Source organism: Mauremys reevesii, linkage group 7 (genome assembly GCF_016161935.1).
Source record: "Mauremys reevesii isolate NIE-2019 linkage group 7, ASM1616193v1, whole genome shotgun sequence".
In the NCBI taxonomy this organism is placed as follows: domain Eukaryota; kingdom Metazoa; phylum Chordata; order Testudines; family Geoemydidae; genus Mauremys; species Mauremys reevesii.
The window spans coordinates 5,670,095-5,690,496 of record NC_052629.1 but is presented as its reverse complement, the minus strand read 5'-3'; the positions used below and the strand labels follow the sequence as shown (position 1 = coordinate 5,690,496).

Here is a 20,402-nt window from a genome sequence, read left to right as displayed (position 1 = left end):
CCACAGCGAGCCTTGTTTTGAAATTAAGGAATCTTCCAGTTAATACAGAAAGGTGGAGTTTTGTTTTGTGTTTCAGAATTTGAGGTTTGAATGATAACGACTCTGCAACTTTTGTGATGTATAGAGGGAGACATTTTTTTTTAACAAGGCAGAAGAGCCACACAGAAAGTGGCTTTTCTAAGAAGTCGTGGTTTATTAATACAGTAGCTGAGCTGGGAGCATAACAAAGGCTCTGTGTTGTGTTATTGTATATCAGAGCCAAAGAATCCTAAGGAGCAATCTCTAGCACCATGCCTGGGGGATTATGCATGCAACTGCTGTTGCCAATAATGAGCCGTGTGGCTAATCAGCCATGCACAGCACGGAAATGTTGCCCCCAAGGATGGATCCTAATAGGTGCTCTTCATACTCCTGAGGTACTGAGCGTCTTTAAATCCCATCCTGGTTAATGGAACATGTGGCCATTAGGCACTTACCAAGTTCAGACCCTAGGAGTCCAGCTCTGTCAAAAAGAAGTTAGGGAAAATTGAAATTAAGGCAGAAGTGCTGTCCTTAACCTGCTCTGTTGTGTCTAGCATCCCTGATAGGGTGGGCGAGACTAGCCATTATGCAGGGGACCTTCTCTTACCTGCTGCAATATGCTGTGCATAATAAAAGGAATTAAAAATGTGTAACAAAAAGAAGTTTGTCCCGTGTTTATTTCCTCACTGGTTTCCTGGTCCCATGCTTTTAATTTACACATCAAAATCCTTTTTTCTTTTCTTTGTTTTTAAATTGCCAGCACTACAGCTCTTCCTGAAATCTGAAAAGCCAAGCCCTGTCCCTCCTCTAAGACCATAACACAAAAAGATTCTGGGATCAGAATCTAGCTGTAATCAGAGTAGAATCCATCTCACTCTCTGGATTATATTGGCTCTGAATTGTCTGGAGCGTGGGGGATTTATGCCAGCTCATGCAGTCTCAGACTTGAACCCCAGCCTATGGCCATGTCTATAGGTCAGCGGTGCCGGTATGGCTCCGCTGCTGCAGCACGAGTGGTGGAGACGCTCTATGCCGACTGGAGAGAGCTCTCCTGTGGGCATAATAAAACCACCTCTGTGAGCGGCATAAGCTGTGTCAGTGTCAGCAGCTCTCCCGCCAACATAGCACTGTGCACATGAACGCTTAAGTCGGTGGAACTTATGTCACTCGGGGTGGAATATTCACACCCCTGAGCGACATAAGTTTTGCCAATATAGGCTGTAGTGTAGACATAGCCTAATCCTGGTATGAATCCTGCCTCTTCAGACCCTCTCTAGGTTTAATAATATTAGTGTGTGGCTACACTATAGGCTCACACCAATTGACTCCATTTCAATTAACTTTTCTTGATTCAGGCTGATGTGACCACACTGTAAACTAACGATTGTGAGTCACAGGATGCTGTCATGCCCTGCACAGCACTGCGCATGACTCACATTAGAGACAATGACTTCTGGAAGAACGTATCCCATGATTCATAGCATGACTGCAGACCACACCACTCTAGGACTACATTCACTGGGTGTTGTGGGAGAACCTGTCTGCACTCACTGGGGATTATGGGTGGAAAGATCTAAACCCAGGAATTTCTACAATCCACGTAGTTCTGGGAAGCCATGCTCCTCATTATCTGGCCTGCATTGCAACTGGTGTCATGGCATGGCTCTCACAGAGGGATGACCTGCACCCAATATTAGCAACTTTCATAGAGCTACTTTCAGTTTGGTGAAAGGCAGAGGAAGCAGGTGCCATGAGGTGGGGAGGGGGGCATTCCAGCAGCAGTTGATTCCCCGAAGCAGACAGGTATGATGCTGAACAGAGAACGGGCTGGGTACATGTATACACAGGGGTTGACTTTTGGTTTTCCTGGTGGGTGCTCCTCCCCACTTCGCCCTGATGCCCTGCTCTCGCTCCTTCTCTTCCTGGCCATGCTCCACCCCCTCCTCAGGGACTTGCTTCTTTTTCTGACCAGTGCTTATGGTAACTAAGAGACCTGTGGTGGTGGGGGGGGCCTCTATGGAGTCAGATGGTTCATGTCATCTGAGCTCCCCCGAGCAAACTGGAGGGTTTTCTTCTATCCTACCCTCTAGAGAATAACTAAGCGTTGATGTGTCCTCGTGATGCTGCTGGAAGCCAAATCCTTTCCATTGTTGCCAACCCCAAATGTCCCCAAGACCCCATGAGAGTGGCTTAAAAATCAAGGGTTGGTTGGTTTTTAAATTGGGTTCTTTTCGTATTGCCTTCTGTGGTGTGTGGGGTTTGGGTTTTTTGTTTTTTAAGCCTTTAATGTGCACTTTGGTCACATTTTCCAGCTTTGTCTTGCAACTATGAGGGCTATTAATGTTAAAGAAAATGAAATCCTCACTTAATCACAGGACTCTAGTAGCTAGGGCTTTAAGAAAAACACCAAATATCATAAAATTATGATAAAATCCCAAGAACTGGTGACACTGTAAACACTGTGCTGGTTTGGCCTAGGTGCACATGTCTGGATGGTCCTAGATATATGGTGACAGTTCAGGATTCGGAGTTGACTGTCCAAGCAAGTCAGTCAAGCTCCTAGCCCTATAACTCCTCTTCCTTCTCTCCTGTGTCCCAGTCCCCACTGGCACCTTGGGTCCCAAGCATATGTAAGGGGACTGGTATCCCCTTACTAACATTCAGTGGGGGTGTTCTGGTTGGCTAGCTCCTGGTACCAAAAGGTCAAGGGGAAATCAGGACCGTAAGACTGACAGTCCTCATGGGCAATGGGGAGAGGCCAGTGCTTCAAGTCAGCCTGATTAACAGGACGGGCAGGCTAATCGAGGAGTCAGGAATTGCCTGGCTCAGAGTGGGGCTGAGCTAAGGAGAGAGCAGGGGCCCAAGCTGAGCTGCTGGGAACAGAGCTGCAGCCCCAAAGCCGGAACACAGCCCAGAGAGAGCAGGCCTGCAGCAACCAGAGCCAGAGGGGCCAGGGCAGCAGCCCAGGGAGCTGGAGACAGAGCAGCAGCAGCAGCCGTGCTGAGGCAGTGTGGAGCTGGAGCAATCTCGAGCTGGGTGCAGTGAGCAGCTGGGGAGAGCTAGGAGGACCCTGGGCAGTGGGCCCAGCACAGGGAGACGCCTCAGCCAAGAGGCTCCGCAGGCCAGACTTGGGGGGGATCATAACCCTGACAGGGCAGGGGCGACACTGGGAAGAAGGGTCCTGCCACCCAGAGCCTGAGAGCGTGTCCGACCTGCAGCATCTCTGCAGCACAGCCAGGGCCTGAGAAGGAGGCCTGGGACCTACAAGGAACAGACTGTGAACTGCCCTGACATTCAAGAGACGCTGTGATGTTCCCTGCCCCAGAGCAGGGTGACATGTTTCCTTTAACCTTTCCCATTTTTCCTTATTCTTTTTTAAACTAATTGTTAATTAAATAAACTGTATTGCTTTAAATTGTATGTAATGATCAGTGGGTCAGGGAGGTGTGCAGTGCAAAGAGAGTACCCCGGAGTCGGGACGCCCTAGCCCCTGACCTAGGTGATCACAGCAAGGCTGTGGGTCGAGCACCCCAGGAATCCTGGGCCCAGCCTTGTCGGAGTTACAGGAGAGTGCAAGGGGAGCCCTCGAGGGCAGAGAAGCCTCTGGGTAAAGGAAGTGGGAGCGAGGACTCAGATCCTTCCACTAGCCCATTTCACCGGGGTAGTGCAGAAGCCAGGAAAGTTCCCCAGAGTAGCGGGACCATTCCCCCACTTACACATACAGGATAGGCAGGCAAGTTCACTTTCATTTTCTGTGCTACTGACTGATAGGAGAGAGCTGCTTTTCACAAGCCCGAAAAAGGGCAAGGCGGTTATAATTCTTTTATTATCCTTTATAATACCATCGTGCCTAGAGTCAATTTTGTTAGAAAACATTTTTGACCCACTCCAGTTAGGAATCCGTGTGGTGGTTTTTTGTTTTTTATTTTGGGGGGAGGGGGGTCTTTTTTTGTTTTTAAATAACAGTGTTGTGTAAAAAGAATGTGACCAAGACCCAAATAGATAACAATGTGCCTGGCCATTGCTATGCTTATCAGTGGATTATTTGAATGATATTTACATCTTCATAGAAGAATTTTCTTTGTTTGCTCTACACACAAGGGGCTCTTTGGCTAGACTAAACAGAAGTGGTTTCTAATGTAAATAATTGCTATCCATGCCTTGTAGAGTACAAGGAGGATTAGAGATGGGTTGTCCTGTGAAAGCAGGAGGAGAAGGAGGTAAGAGTGAGTGGAATTAAATGGGCAGGGGGAGGAGCCAATAAGGTGAAATGAGATCGAATTAACATGTTGGGAAGCCATGCTTCCCTTCTGGCCTGCTGCTGTGCACTGATCTCATGGGTGCAATTAGGCCCAGAGTTTGCTTCCCAGGTGGAAGCTAGTGGCAACCCCACACAGCTAAGGGCAATAGCAAATATATGCTGTTGGGGTCATAGCATTTTCTGCTGGCCCAGCTGGTCTGATATACTTTGTCTGGAAGCTGCTGCTATCTGCTGCTCCACGGGGAGGTAAAAACCAAACACACCTTCCACCTCTGTTAGGTACCTAATTCAACTGTGCAGTTGGGATTGGGGGAAGGGTTGGATTCCTGCTTCACCCCAGCAGAGGCAAGCAGCCACTGTATGTTTGCTTACACTCATTATTTTCACTTTTTCTACTGAGACTGGATGATCTTTGGGGCAGGGACTGTAACTTACTAGGTGTGTGTACAGCACCTTGCACAGTCAGGCCCTGCTCCTGATAGTGGTTTCTCATTGGCTGCTGCAATACAAAATAATAATGGCTTAAGGAGCCCAAATCTGAGCGACGTTCTTAAAGCCTGGATAAGACCAGCTTTCTTTTAGGCACTGTAGCATAATGGATGGAGCACTGGACTGGGACTCGGTGGACCTAGGATCTATTTCCAGCTCTTCCCCGGCCTGCTGAGTGACCTGGGCAAGTAACTTCCCTTTTTGGTGCTTCAGTTTCCCCATCTGTAAAATGAGGATAATGGTCCTCACCTCCTTTTGTAAAGTGGCTTGTGACCTACTAATGAAAAGTGCTGTATAAGAGCTAGGTATTATTGAGTTGTTAGTTCTTTGTGTGGGCCAGAGATGTCATTATACAAGCCTTCTCCCCATCTGCCCACAGCCAGAGACTGCACGGTTACTGATCTGCATCCACTGATGCTGTCGGCAATGATACAGGGTCTGCCTTAAAAGTTGCTTGTGGAAACCTAGTATGAATTGACTTTCACACTTTTTATTAAACTTTAACTCTTTGCTTTGAATTTCCAGGATTCTGAATACCTATTGCTTTGTAATGCCAGTATGTTAACAGGTTCATTATTTATATTCTAATCATGTACAAGAGTGTACAGTTTTAAAGGTGCACATTTACAACCTTAAGCCTATCGTGAAGCTTTTATAAAGGAGTCGATACATAATTCTATCTTCATATAAAGGGTTTTTTCCACCTTGGTCTGGGTGCTTTCTTGGTCTGTGTTTTTGAAAGATCTGGGGTATTCATGTTGTTTAAGTTCAGTCTGTGAAGGGGTAAAAACCTTTGGTGACTAATGAATTTGGCAATGGACTAATGAACTCTATAAAGATAGCTAAAGGCAGCCAGAGTATTTATAACTTCCTTTTTTGAGGTGACTGTCTCCAAAGTAATCATATGCATTAGATCTTGTGAATAAAAGCATTCTGAAATTTCTAGGGCAAGCTGGCTTTTAAATGTGACTGGGGGAAGGGAATATTAGACCTCAAACAAAAAATGTAACCAATATGGGTTTTCGGGAAGTTGGAGAAACAGGCTTGCTTGATGTCCCCTCAATTTTTGTCCTCTCTCCTGTAACCATAGATCAGATCTATGCAGGTCAGCTTGGGGCCAGTGCAACAATTCTGTCTGAAGGAGGAAGGGTGGTTTTGCACTTGTAGCTCTCGACTGCGGCATGGGAGAGTTGGTCCATACTCAGCTTGCCCAAAGTCACACATGACACTTGTGGACAAGTCACTTGGGGTAATTTCTAAAAGCAGTAGGGAACCATTGAGAGCTGTTGAAAATTCTACTCTTCATCCATTTGGGCCTCCATTCCCCACCCCCTGAAAGCTGGCCATAAGACTGTTTCCCTTGTCTGTTTAGACTGTAAGCTCCCTTAGTTTGAGTTTATGTGCCTAGCAAAATGGGAGTCCTTTCTCAGTTGTGGCCCTGATGCACTACTGCAGGGGTCGGCAACTTTGGCACGCAGCTTGCCAGGGTAAGCACCCTGGCGGGCCGGGCTGGTTTGTTTACCTGCCGAGTCGGCAGGCTTGGCTGTTTGGGCTCCCCCTGGCTGCGGTTCGCCGTCCTAGGCCAATGGGGGCTGCGGGAAGCAGTGCGGGCCGAGGGATGTGCTGGCCGCGGCTTTCCGTCTCCCCCATTGGCCTGGAGTGGCGAACCACAGCCAGTAGGAGCCGCGATCAGCTGAACCTGCCGACGCGGCAGCTAAACAAACTGGCCCGGCCTGCCAGGGTGCTTACCCTGGGGAGCCGCGTGCCAGAGGTTGCCGACCCCTGCACTACTGTAATGCTAAATCAACACTATCTGTTTTTGCCCCCTCCAGTCTCCTAATGGAAAACCTGCTGCAATATTAACTACAGAGAGAAGGCAGTGTCCTTGTAATGAGATTTCATGGCAGCCTTATGAGGAGGGTAAATGTGGTTTCAATTTTACGTATTTTGTAAACTGAGGCTCCCAGAGGGGAAGCACCATCCCCAATGTCACACAGTGGATCAGCGGCCAGAAGTGGGAACAGAAACCATCAGTTCTGCTTTCCAGGCCACTGCTCTAAGTACTAGTCCCTACTCCGTCTCCCTTTGCTTAGCATCCCGCAGGGGGGTGTTATGTGGCTTTATGGGTTGTAGCTACTGTGCCTGTCCCCTGGGATCTGAGCACCCGTACAGCTCCAAGGGAGAACACACCAATCCCCAGCGGGACCAGCCTCTCCCCACCACTTTGACTAGGATTTAAAAATAATAATAATAAATTGAAATGCATATGGGGGGTCTTGGCCAACACCTGGTTCCTGTGTGTGTGTGGGAGACCCTCACCTTCCATTTGAGGGGGGGAGAGACCCCAGCCCTCCTGCTGTCTAGGGGGGGGCTCTACTGCTGGTTGGGGAGAGACCTCCCTACCCCTTCCTTGGGGAGACCCCTGTGCCTGCTGTCCCTGAGGATCCTGTACCCTGGCCGGCTGGAGCTCGGGCTGGGCGACCCCCCCAGACCCCTCCCCCATATCTCTGCCGGGGAAGCTGACCCCTCCCCCGCCGCCTGGCAGCGGCCAGCCCCTCCCCTCCTGCCCAGCCCCTCCCCTCGCCCGCCGGCCCCTCTCTTCTCCCTGCCCGGCCCGCTCTCCGGCCGCAGTCAGAGCCGAGCGCTCGGTGGCAGCGGCCCGGCAGGGAGCGCGGTGGGGAAGGGAGCCGCGCACGCCTGCCTGCCGCTGCGCCCCGGGGAGCAGCTCCGTGCCTGCCCGGCTCGCGCCGCGCTTCCTTCCAGCGGGGGCTGCGGCTGCTGGGGGGCCGGGGGCAGCCTGCACGGAGCGGGGGCGCAGGAGATACAAAGGAGCGGCCGCTGCAGGGCGGGCAGGGGGAGAGACAGACACAAGGGGGCAGCCTGCAGAAGGGAGCTAACTCCCCGGGGGCTGCGGAGCCCCCCCGGTGCCCCCAATAAACCCTGGCGGCAGAGCCAGCGGGAGAACACCCGTCACCCTCCCCCCGCGTGGAGGACAGCAACCTGGACACTGACTCGGTGTGTTACCTCCCACTCCCCAGGGGAACCTAGTCCAGCTCTTGGAAGCAATTGAAAACACTCTGCTTCCCACCCCTTTTTTTTCGCGGAGGGAAAAATCTGGACAGTGTTCGTTGTCATCTCCCTCCTAACCATTAGCGATTTCCACCCACAGAGGGATAAGTCTTGGAAATAAACCTACCAAGAGGGGGTGAAATCTAGGGGAGGAAAAGATTTTTGGAAGTTGATCCACGCCCCCCATCTCCCGTTCTTTTTTTTTTTTGTTTTGTTTTGTTTAGGACATTTAAAAAATTCTTATTCTGCAGGGCACAGGTTCCCAGCTTCCTAGGAAATCCTCTGGACGGTGAGGAGCTGATTTGAAAGAATAATAATAATAATACAAGGATACAGCTGGGCCCTGTTTGCTTTTCCTGGTTTTTGTGTGTGAAGATGCTATCCTACAGCGTGCTGGACGCAAATGTGGTGGATGTGGAGAAAAGGAGAAACCCTTCTAAGCACTATGTGAGTACGGACAAGTTGACATGCTTAGCCTCTGATTCATGGTGCATGCTGTAGCAGGGGCAACTCCTATTATAAGAACAGATGTGTTAAGAGTCATTTATTGCCCCATCATTCAACAGATATTTACAGTGTTTTCAAGAGCATATAGGTAAAGTGATATCGCTGGGTTGTTTTCTGTATGTGCCCCAGTAAATCTCTACAAACCATTTTTCCATGCCAAAAGCAACCACCCGCTCCCCCCAAACCCCCACTGCAGTGGAATTTGCTAATATACAAAATCAAACATTTGCAATCTGTTAGATTTACAGTTCTAATGGGTGGACCCTGCAAGTCGCTCACCCTAACTGCATCTTGAGCTGAACTCCGGTGGGGAGTAATATCTTTCCATCTGCTCCCTAGATCATAGGAGTGTAAAAATTTGCCTTTTTAGTATATGCAAGACACGGTGTCTTTTAGAGGAGCCCCTTTAAAGTCCGTGCAGTTGAATATATTGCAAAATAGTTCTCCCAATTTTGTAGTTGATAGTTTTTCTTATATATTGCTGGAGTACTGTGAAACCACTTAATCTCTAGTGCTTGCTTAGGACAGATTCTGTTCCAGTGGGTGGAGTGCTAACCTGGGAAATCCAGGGTCAATTCCCTGCTTTGCCTCAGATTTCCTGTGTGACCTTAAGCAAGTCACTTAACCTCTCTGTGTACCAGTTCCCCATCTGCACAATGGGGATGATAGCACTGATCTACCTCAGAGGGGGGTTATGAGGCTAAATACACACAAGATTGTAAGATGCTTAGCTACTATGATAATGGGTGGCCATATAGGTAAGTAAGATAGAAAGAGACTGTTTAATGGAGGTGACCTTCTATGAAAGGAGGAGGAGAACTGTACTTGATAAGTTCATACACTATAAATAGAGAGAGAGGAGTCCTCTTAGTACAGGAGCAGCTTCATAAGTGTGGACTGTCACAGAGATTTCACTGTAATTTCCCCCCCACTAGTTTTTCATCACCCCAAATAGATTGTGTTGATGTTGCTTTGTTCTTTTTTGTTTCTTTGTTTCCTTTTATTGTTAAGGTGGACTTGCCCTACTTGCTCAGCAAAGTTCCAGTTCAGCATGCAAGGGGTCCCTTAACTCCCCTATTAAACCCTGATCCAATTCGGTAAATTGTGCAGTGATTGCTCTGGTCCAGTGGGGAGCAGAGCAGGACACTTCTGCTGTAGGTTTCTGGAGTTAGCCAAGGAGGAGGTGCTGAGGCATCAAGTGAGCATTTTGCTCCTTGGTCTTGTAAATTTTAAGAAGACTTTGTGTTTTGAAACGTGTATTTGCCAAGTTATCAGGGCAGACTCAACATTTGTTTCCTTTTCATGTCTGCTTCACCTTCTGTCTTCACACCTCACTGCTAAATGGAGAAACATCAGACAGGGATTGCTGCAAACCCTCCCAAGATACCAGTGCTACAGTATGTCTGTCCCTGTTGTGTGGAGGTGTTGCCTAAAGGTGCTGATGGCATGCAATAGAGTAGGCTCCCTTGGTGCCTCTGTGCCCTGTGATTGAAACATACACATCAATTAGACAGGGCTTTTGAATTCCCTAGCTTTGTCTGGGTTTTAGTTACATAACCCTTTTTGCATGTTCTTCTCAAAACCAACACTCATTTAGTGGACTTTCCTGGAAGAGTTGATTTTATGTTATAGAAGATGAATCAGTCATCACACTTCTTAGCATGCAGTGTCGTTGTAGCCCTGTGGGTCCAGCTCAAAAACCAGAGCAAAGCCCCAGGCATAGTTTACTTTGGTGTTTAAGCATTCTGAGCAGTTAGCCTGCAGCCACATCCCCCCCGGGGCTGTACTCTTGCTAAAGCTCCCAGCCTAAGTAGTTATCGGTCCTGTGTATGCTTTCTAAGAATGGAGGTGTTAACCCTGATGTTCTGTCAGATTTCCACTTGAGCAATTGCACTCTGTCTACTTATTCCTCCATGGCTTCATGTTGGATATGTTCAATTCCTGTGTAATGTTGTTGTGACCGACTCTGTTATATGGCTGCTGCGTGTCTCCCCAGAGGTGGCTGAAATGTATTGCTGTGTTGTGATCACTATGTAGAAGTTTTTAGTAACTCTGTAAATAAAACACTATATAAACTTACAAAAGATGCTAGATAAATAAAATCATAACTTCTTGGTCCCTAAAAAATTACCTACAAAGGTTTATTTTTATTCTTTATAACAGGATATATGTGAAAGATCTGAAAACTAGAGCATCATTTGCAGTTTGAAACAAAACCTGTTCCTTATTCACCTCCCTGCCAATCTTCCGATTTTGAATCTGTTTCCATAGCTAGAGTTGACCTTACATTTATACAACTGTCTAAAATCTCTTCTCCTCTTGACACTTCCAGGGCAATTTCCCTATTTCTCCAGTTGCCATAGAGCCATCCAAGGAAGAAAAGACCAGAATTTCTAATGTGTCTTTGTTATATTAAAAAAACAAAAACAGCCGGTCTTGCTGTATATATCCATAAAACAGCAAGAAAAGTGCACAGCTTCTCTTCCCTGTAGGTTGCCTTAAGTACAGAACTTGCTCTCATGCATCCTTACCTAACTGCCTGGTATCTTTTGGGGACCATACAGGCCTTTCTGCCTATTTGGCATGCTTAGATTTGGAATCCGTTGCTGTTACAGGAGATAAGAGGAAGTTATCTTCTCCATCCATTTCCAAATTCGCATCTGATATCAGGCCAGGTCTACACCGGAGTTTTGTAGGCATAGCTGTGGTGGTCAGAAGTGTGAGTGGGGGGGGAATCACATCCCCCTAGCCGACATAGCTATGCCAGTGTAGATTCAGCTATGCCGACAGAAGAGTGCTTCTGTTGGCATAGCTAATGTCATTGTGGAGGTGGTGTTACATTGCTGAAAGAAAAACTCCATCTGTTGGCATACACCATGTCTCCACTGCCAGAATAACTATTCTGGTACAGCTCTACCGGCAAAGCCTTTGTAGGAAAGACAAGGTCTTGATAAATGCAAGTATTTCGTATCCCTATTGTTTCCCATATCCTCAAATTAATGGCCTCACCACTATATCAGCTGCCTTCTCCTCCACAGCTGACCAGATATATGGTGGTGATATGTATTCGCCTACTGTCATCACTGTACTCTCTTGAGTGCTTATGCTGAGATCCCAAGGTAATGGACGCACACATTTGGTACAAATTTTCCCTTACAGCATCTCTTGGTTTCCTGTGACAGTGGTGCTTGGGTACAGTACAGTACAGCACACAGGCTGAGAACAGGTAGCATGCCTGTGATATCAGAGAGAACTGGTTAGACCCTCTCTGCAATTGAAGCAGTTAAAAGTGCTGCTGACTCCAGCCATCTGAATCGCATATGATCTATAATTCCTTGCCAGAGTAATTATTTCCTAATGTGATCTCCATATGATTCACACTATAGATTTTGCATGAATTCCTGTAAATAGAAGCTGTAACCACTTCACCCGAGCTGTTTGAACACGATTGTCAACCAATGTATGTGATTAATAATCTCTGAATGTAGTAAGGGAATAAGTGTTTCTATTCAGATGTTCAACTCTTGGATTGCCTCCTCTTCTGTGAAGGGAGGGTAGGAGTTGGCTCAGGGTCAGAAACAAGTTTGCGCAGGTCAAACTAATTATTGTAAAACGTGGGCATTTCTGAAGAACTGACGAATTAAAATTTCACCAACTTACTTGCCAGATCTGCTCGCCTTGTGTATTCCAAGTCCTATCTACTTGCTTTAGTGACAAAGATCCTTGCTATTCCTGTTAGCCCTATAGAGCTAACATAGGAGTGGGAGCTGGATTCCATTCTGGCATATGCATCAATGGAATAGTTAACTAAATTCCAGCTGCAGGATTGAATTTTGCCCTCTTTCTTCTGGAGGCTGCACAGGTATGACAATGTGTGGCTGGTTATTCGTGAGTTAAAAAGGGCTTACCCTGACTTTCAAACCCCAGGTTGAGTTTGCAGGGCTGGAACTTGCAAGCGGATGCTTTTTTTCCCCCTTTCTAAAATGGACAAATCTGCTCTGGAGTTAGGGGGACGCTAACAAACATGAAACCACACAAGGCCAGTGATGAGTTGCTTCTCAGACAGGAATATCCCTTTATATGTAAAGAAGTATTCCTGCTTTTAACTGAGTTAATTGTTAGCAGTGTCTTAGACATGAGATAACATTTTCAAACGTGACTTAGGAGCCTGAATCCTGCCTGCTTTCAAAGGAACGTAGGTCTTGTCTAAACAAGAAAGTTGCTCTGGTTTAACTGAAGGTGTGATTTCAACTCCATTTAGTTAAGCTGGTGTGGGTGATCTGAGGCCATGTCTACACTACAAATTTTGGCTGATGCAAGTTACATGAGCATAAAGCAGCCACAGTTAGTATATCACTTGTCCACGTGCATAGTTGATTCCTTGTGTTGGTGCTGTATGTACTCGCCGGGAGAGCTTGTGTTGATGCACAGTGCAGTATATCATGGGTAGGTATCCTAGTTTGCCACTCACCACCATCCAGTTCACTGTCTTTTGGAAAGTTTTGGCAGTGCCTGGTGGGGCAGAAATAAGTCACCCTGGGCAACTGGGAACAAGGAGTCAAGTTCCCACCATGCAGTTTTCTCCATCCCATAGGGTCAGCCATATCCCATAACTTTCACACATTTAAAAAAAAAATATCCCTTGTGGCTCTCCGCGCTGCCAGCCAGCTCTGGCAGAGGCCTGGAACCTGCACAGCTCTGCACTATTGTCATGAGCATTGCAAGCACAGGATTCACAATCCTCCAGTATTTGCAGAGCCATAAGAAGAACCGCATCAGCAGGGAACATGACAGTTTCATGGAGGACAGATTGCTGTGGGCCGTAGCGAAAACCAATTCAAGGTGGTTGGTGACATTCATGGAGCAGATGGTGGAGCACTGCTTCTGGGTCTCAGAAACAGGCACTGTCTGGTGGGATCATATCTTAATTCAGGTGTGGGACAATGAGAAGTGGCTTCAGAACTTTTGAATGTGAAAGGCCATGTTCCTGGATCCGTGCACCAAGCTTGCCCCAGCCCTCCAGTGCAGGGATACAAGAATGAAAGATGCGCTGTCAGTGGAGAAGCTAGAGGTGATTGCACTGTAGAAACTTGTATTGCTGGATTGCTAGCAGTCAATGGGAAACCATTCTGGAGTTGGAAATCCACTCTGGGGCCACTGTCGTGCAAATGTGCAGGGTGATTAATTTTCTCCTGCTATGAAGGACTGGGGCTCTTGGGAATGTGTAAGGTAAAGTGGGTGGATCTACAGCAGTGGGGTTCCCAAACTGAGTTGGAGTGATAGATGGTATGCACCTCCCTATTTTGGCATCAACCCACCTTGAGCCAGAGTATATCAGCAGAAAGAACTGTTTTTGCGAGGTTATGCAAGCATTGGTGGGTCACTGGGGACATGTCACAAACATCAATGCTGGCTGCTCAGGGAAAGTGCAAGATACTCCTATCTTCAAGAATTCAGGACTGGTCAGAAAGCTGCAAGCAGGGACACTATTTCCTGACCAGCGGCTTTTCATTGGCAATGTTGAAATGCCAGTAGTGATCCTGGGGAATCCAGCCTGACCCTTGCTCCCATGGCTTATGAAGCTGTACGTCAGCCTCCTCAACAGCACCAAGGAAAGATTCAGCTGCCAGCTCAGCTGGTGCGGAAGGTCAGTTGAATGTGCTTTTGGTAGATTGAAGGGACGCTGGTGTTGTTTACTCACCAGACTGGATCTCTGTGAGGACAATATCTGAATGGTTCTAGCTGCGTGTTATTTCCTGCATATTATCTGTAAGGCAAAGGGGGCGGGGGGGAAAGCTTCCCCCAGGATGGAGGTGGAGTGGCTGTCTGCTGAGTTGGAACAGCCAAACACAAGGGCTGTTAAAAGAGCTCAGTGCAGCTATGCCTGAGGGTGCACCATTGGTACGTCATTGTAATGGGAAATACATTTACACACTTAACTGAGGCTCCTTCTTCTGCACCGGGCTTGCCTGTGATTGACTGCTGGGACTGACTGGACTGCCATGGAGTTTCAAACAGGCCATGGCTCTCAGCATGGCTGGACCCCCCCCAGTTGCAAGTCCCTCCTCCTCGCTATTTATGGCAGGGGTCCTCGGAGGTATCCACAGTGGTCCGCAGGGGGTGGGGTCTCCACCAAATATGGCGTACAACTCTTTTTGTAAAAGTGGCAGCTCTGTGGCTTGGCACTGGATTGGCTCTCTGCCTCCCTGGGCTTCTGGTCTGCCTGTGGCATTGCTGCTCATCCTTCTCGTACCCCTTCTCCTGCATATCCCTGTGCAATCTGCTGGTAGAGATCCACATTTCTAGGGCTGGTCTGTAGCTGTGCCTGCACAGCCTCTCCTCCTCGCACTCCCCAGGGAGCCAATATGTCCTGTCTCCTTCAGGCTGGAGAGTGCCTGGAGTGTGTAGCTGGCATGGTCAGCTGGGCAGTTGCACACAAACATGGACATTTACTAGTTGTGTTCGCAAAGCTGGGCAATGGGGAAAAGGCATTTCAAAAACTCATGAAAGATCTTTAAAGGGTGAGGGGAGGGGAGGCTTCTGCTCCCAGTGACCCTCAGGCAGTGGAGTTCACAATTGTGACCAGAATGGTCAGTGTTGGCCATTGTGGGACAGCTGCTGGAGGCAGGGGTGGTGGAGCCTTCCCAAAACCATTTCCCTGCCTCTGCTCTTCCTCTCCTCCCCCCTCCCTCCCCTGGCCCTGGCAAAGCTGGGAGGGACCCAGGCTCCCTGGTCCTGCTCATCTGTCTGGGATTGGGGGGAGGGCCCTGAAAGCAGCCCTTGGCCCATGTTGTGTCCCCACCCCCAGCCCCACCCCGAACCCTGCCGAAGGCAGACAGAGGGTCTGCAGCTCTCCACAGCTGCTTGGGTGGTTCTTACCTCAAACCGGCTTCCGGCCTGGCAGCGGGGCTGAAGAGTTACAGCCTGTCCATAGTAAGAGTGGAGGGTTGCTCTTGGGTGGGGGGGATCCCACAGCTGCCCATGCTCCAGCTGCTGGCTGGGGGGACCAGGCCTGGGGCGGGGGAACAGGAGGAAAGAGAGGGGCAGGGGGTGGGGCCCATGGTGAAAAGTGGGTGGGCCAGGCCCATCTTCTTGCAAAAAGTGGGAGTCTCATAGCCGCCCAATTAGCTGCTTAAAATTTTAAGTTAAATGGGTGCATCTTATAGAAGAAAGGCTTTAGGCACACAGGTACTTCTGAAAGTGTTACCTACACCTAACGGTGCTGTACAGACACTTGAGTCCTGTAAGCTCCCCCCACCCCCTCCAAGCGAGCTCCTGCACCTGTATCAAACCTCCCTGACTTCAAAGGAACTGTGTAAGGGTCCATGTGTGAAGCAGCTTGCAGGATTAGAGCTTTAATCACTGTCACAGCATCCCTGCTGGGAGCTAGGTCTGTACTGTGCTTCTCTTACAGATGGGGCAATTGAAGAGAAAAAGGCTAACTCCCCAAGCTCAGTGACTCAGTGGAGTAGCTGGTAATAGAACTCAAATCTGCTGTCTCTGTCCCTTACATTGGAAGACAGTCTGGCTACTGGTTAAAGCATCTGGTAATGGATTAAAACACACAACTAGAAAAGTTAAGAGCCCTTGGATTATGTCATTGTCTTCCTAAAAGCCACTTCCCATTTCATAAGAATTAAACAGGAAGAAGGATTCAATGTGACTCTACCTGCAGCAGGAAGTGACATACCAGCTCTCTCATTTAGTCATTTGGGAGGAAACAGCTGGACATTTTCTACTGTACATTTTTTTTTATCTGCCTTTTTTATGTCACTTCCCCTGAGTCAATGCCTGCTAGCACAATAGGGAGCAGATGACAGGGAAGAGTAGGGATGCTGGAAGGCACTTGAGAGGTTTGTATAGTATAGTCAAGTGGTACCACGTTGTAAATGAAACTGATACCTTTTTGCCTTGGGCATTCAGTAGAAATAGTTCATGAAGCACACACAGTCCTGCACTGTAACCTAATACTGGCTTTTATAAAACTTTTTTAAACAAAGTCTTGACTACTTAATAGCCTCCCTCATTTAACACACACAGGTTAGTGTATATGCCAATTTCAAACATTCATGGAGCTTTAAAGGGTTGAGGAAGACTGAGTGCATCTGTGACCCCTTGGCAGTGGAGTTCACAATTTGTGACCGGAGCAGTCAGCGTTGTGCATTGTGGAATATCTGCGTGAGGACTGTTATTGTCAGCCTAGGTAATACGGTGTCTACACTTGCATAGGACATTGACCAATTTACTAATAGCTGTTATAGACTTGTCTTTTCTGCTCATCACAGGAGAAATGAGTTTTGTAAGTGATAGTCAGGGACTTGTTTCTTGGAGCAGCTAGTCCTGGAACCCACAAGGGGGGAGGCAACTTTTGATTTAGTCCCAAGTGCCGCACAGGATCTGGTCCAAGAGGTGAATATAGCTGAACTGCTCAGTAATAGCAACCATAATATAATTAAATGTGATATAATTGCTTGGGGGTGGGGCGGATGGATACCAAAAACAAGACAAAACAAAATAACCCAAACAAAACTCACCACCACAGTAGCATTTTAATTCAAAAAAGGGAACTAAACATAAATGAGGAAGCTAGGGAAATGGAAATCAAAAGGAACAGTCACAGCAGTGAAATGCCTGCAAGCTGCATGGAAACTATTTAACAACTCTAGAGCAGGGTTGGCCAAGCTTACTGACCCTCCGAGCCGCATACGACAACCTTCAGAAATTCGAGAGCTGGAGCACACCTGCCAGAGCTCGGGGTTTCAGCCCTGCAGGTGGCGCCTCACAGGGCTCGGGGCTTCAGCCCTGCTCCTGCTGAAGCCCCAAGACCCCAGCTCCCAACTGGGCAGAAGCTGCTACCCCACCACCCTGCTGCAAGGCAGAGGTCTTGAGCTCTCCCCCAGGTCTGGTAGCTGGAGAATTGGGCGGGGGGCATGAAGGGGATTTATGCATACTCACCAGATTTTGCCCAGATAATGACAAGTTCTGTCTGCCATTCGACAGCTGTCTGGCCGCAAATGAAACAAGCTGAGGGTCTCAGTCCAATTACTACTGGAGCAGATGCTTTCATGTTGGGCTCTCTTCCTGCAAGAGGTAGTCCGTCAGGCTTTCCAGCACTAGGTTGAGATAGGAACGCCTGCACAGTCACTGGTAGTGCTGTGATAAGTGGGGTCCTGTAGTCGCCCAGGACTGTCAGTCTAGCAACTTTCCTCAGCATTAAAATCTCTTGGAACTGATAAACAAACAAGAACTTGCTAAGTATTTTCCTGGAGGGAAGCCACAGGAAGAGCGGAGCAGGTTAAGTGATCTTCTTCCCCTTCACTTCCCCTTTACTGAGCAAAAACAACGAGGAGTCCTTGTGGCACCTTAGAGACTAACAAATGTATTTGGGCATAAGCTTTTGTGGGCTAGAACCCACTTCATCAGATGCATGAAGTGAAAAATACAGGAGCAGGTATAAATACATGAAAGGATGGGGGTGCTTTACCAAGTGTGAGATCTGTCTAACGAGATAAATCAATTAACAGCAGGATACCAAGGGAGCAGAGTTCAACCTTTCCCTGAAAGGATTAAAATGAATTCTTCCTGCTTTCAGGAGCTAATTCAAAAAGGAAACCCAGAAGCTGTGGAAGGAAACCTTCTGTGAGTGTGTGCAGACCTATGAACAGAATAGACCAAGAGAGGCCCAGCCTTATTTCTAATCTAGCATGTTGTTTTAAAAAATATAGTGATGGCTGAGGTAGGGAATGTTAAAAAGCAACTGAAAACATGTGCAGTACTAACTCAGGTGTTTTACAGTAATAATAATAATAATACCCATATACCCCTTCTCATATTCAAAGTGCCAGACACCTTGATGAACCCCCCAGCTCCCTTGGGTAAGTAGGTTGGGGTCAACCTCATTTTACAAATGAGTAAACTGAGGCACAAGAGGTTGTTGAGCAATTATCCTGTGGTTCTGCAGTAGGTGGAGCTGGGATTAGAAACATAGGAATTCCTGGTCCTAATATCAATTCCCCCGGCCACTGTGTTTTGTCATTTATAAAGCCTTAGCACTTGTGTCACTGGGGGATGGGAAGAGACACTGCAGCCCGTGTCCTAACATGTGCTGCCATGGCCAATCCCAGTCAAGGAGGTTTATTCTTTCTTAACCATTGTTAAGAAACAACCAGAATGCAGTCTTAAGTCAATGCCAGGCTTCAGGACTACCCTCCCAGGGGTCTCTGGCTCTCCAGCTCCTGGCAGCTTTCCTGTCTCCTCCAGCTCTGCTCCCCTCTTGGAGCTGTAGGGTTACATCCTTCAGCCCCTGGACTCCTGGCTCCAGGGACTCGCCAGAGGAGTTAGCTCCACTCCAGTGTGGCCTCTGCTGACCAGGCTCAGCCTGCCTCAGTCCTTTCTTCCCAGCTGCCTACTAGTAATTCTTTGCAGGCCCAGGTGTAGCCCAGCCCTCTTTAATTAGATGGATTGGGCTCACCTGCTCCAGTCATAGAATATCAGGGTTGGAAGGGACCTCAGGAGGTATCTAGTCCAACCCCCTGCTCAGAGCAGGACCAACACCCACTAAATCATCCCAGCCAGGGCTTTGTCAAGACGGGCCTTAAAAACCTCTAAGGATGGAGATTCCACCACCTCCCTAGCTAACCCATTCCAGCGCTTCACCACTCTCCTAGTGAAATAGTGTTTCCTAATATCCAACCTAGACCTCCCACACTGCAACTTGAGACCATTGCTCCTTGTTCTGACATCTGCTACCACTGAGAACAGCCGAGCTCCATCCTTTTTGGAACCCCCTTTCAGGTAGTTGAAAGCAGCTATCAAATCCCCCCTCACTCTTCTCTTCTGAAGACTAAATAATCCCAGTTCCCTCAGCCTCTCCTTGGAAGTCATGTGACCCAGCCCCCTAATCATTTTTGTTGCCCTCCGCTGGATGCTCTCCAGTTTGTCCACATCCCTGTTGACAGAGAGCTAGCTTAGAACAGGTAACCCAAAGATGGAAAAACTCTGTAATCCATCCCGAATATCCTGGCCTGTCCAGTTTCCCTTCATTGCAGATGTATTTCTAAGTAAATAGGAAACTGCAGCAGAATTGCGCCAGATTCCTATTACTAAAAGGAAAAGACACTGTCTTAAAAGCACAACTGGGTAGCAAAGGGTTAAAGGAAAGGTCCCGCAGGGTGAACGCAGGGTGACCAAGATGACATGGCAATGTACTCTAGCTGACGTACTCCTGAGTCTTTCAGTGACCTCAAACTCCTGGATGGTCTCCAGGAGAGCCTGGCCCTGCCCCAGTGACAATAGTCTTTAATTTGTTGGCCTGTCAGAAAGCTGTTAAGTCACTTTTTTCACAGGCCCATTTCCAACCCTTTGGATTTCCCTGCTAGTAAACTTAGTAGCACGTCATGGTTTTAGCAGAAGCCAGGCTTTGAAGCCAAGTTAGCAGCGCTGGAGTCAGTGAATGCCCATTCATTGTAGGCCATTATCTGAATTCCCAGGCTTTTTCTTCTCAGTATGGTCTGTGTCTTACGCAAAGTGCTGGTCAAAAGCCCAGTGCAGCCTCATGGGAAAACTTTGAAGAGGTTCTAGAAACCATGGCCAATGTTGTCAGTGCCTAAAGATAGGGTCCCAAATCCCTAGGCAAAAGTGCTCTGATTCTGAGAGCTGCAGCTCCTGTTGACGTTAGTGGAATTTGTGGATGCTCAGCACGTCTAAACTCAGGCCACTCTTATTCAGGTGTCTAATTCTAGGCACCTGGGTTTGAAAACTTTGTGTGCTAATAAATTGTTGCTATTAGAAATTTTCTTCTTAAATAAGAAGAGAGAGATGGGCTGGAACTAAAATCTTAAGAGTAGAAAATGCTCAAGCTTTGTGGGGGTTTAGATCCATACCCAAACATTGCACCAGCCCTCCAACTCTAAATGTAGCAAAACAAAGCCTCAGATCCAAATGTTCCTTCATGTAGGTGGAATTTGTAGCCCAGGTTTGCAGCCCAGGTCCATGTCTCGTAAAAAATGCCAAGACATTTCTATTTTGTATCTACTGCTGTGGCAGCTTCTTCACT

At 47.9% G+C, this 20,402-nt stretch overlaps 1 protein-coding gene across 5 annotated transcripts in view; it reads left to right on the top strand.

The window, feature by feature from the left end:
- Nucleotides 1-7,634: 7,634 nt before the first annotated feature.
- SH3PXD2A (SH3 and PX domains 2A) overlaps nucleotides 7,635-20,402 on the top strand; it is a 373,953-nt gene continuing 361,185 nt past the window's right edge. For 2 of the 5 annotated variants that reach the window (XM_039481032.1, XM_039481033.1), the window contains exons 1-2: nucleotides 7,638-7,786; nucleotides 8,092-8,287. In XM_039481032.1, the coding sequence (XP_039336966.1) occupies nucleotides 8,216-8,287 (72 nt within the window). In that variant the 5' untranslated portion in view covers nucleotides 7,638-7,786; nucleotides 8,092-8,215. Of the gene's footprint in view, nucleotides 7,787-8,091; nucleotides 8,288-20,402 lie in introns of those variants that run through there. The other 3 variants (XM_039481030.1, XM_039481034.1, XM_039481035.1) reach the window with 3 other exon arrangements.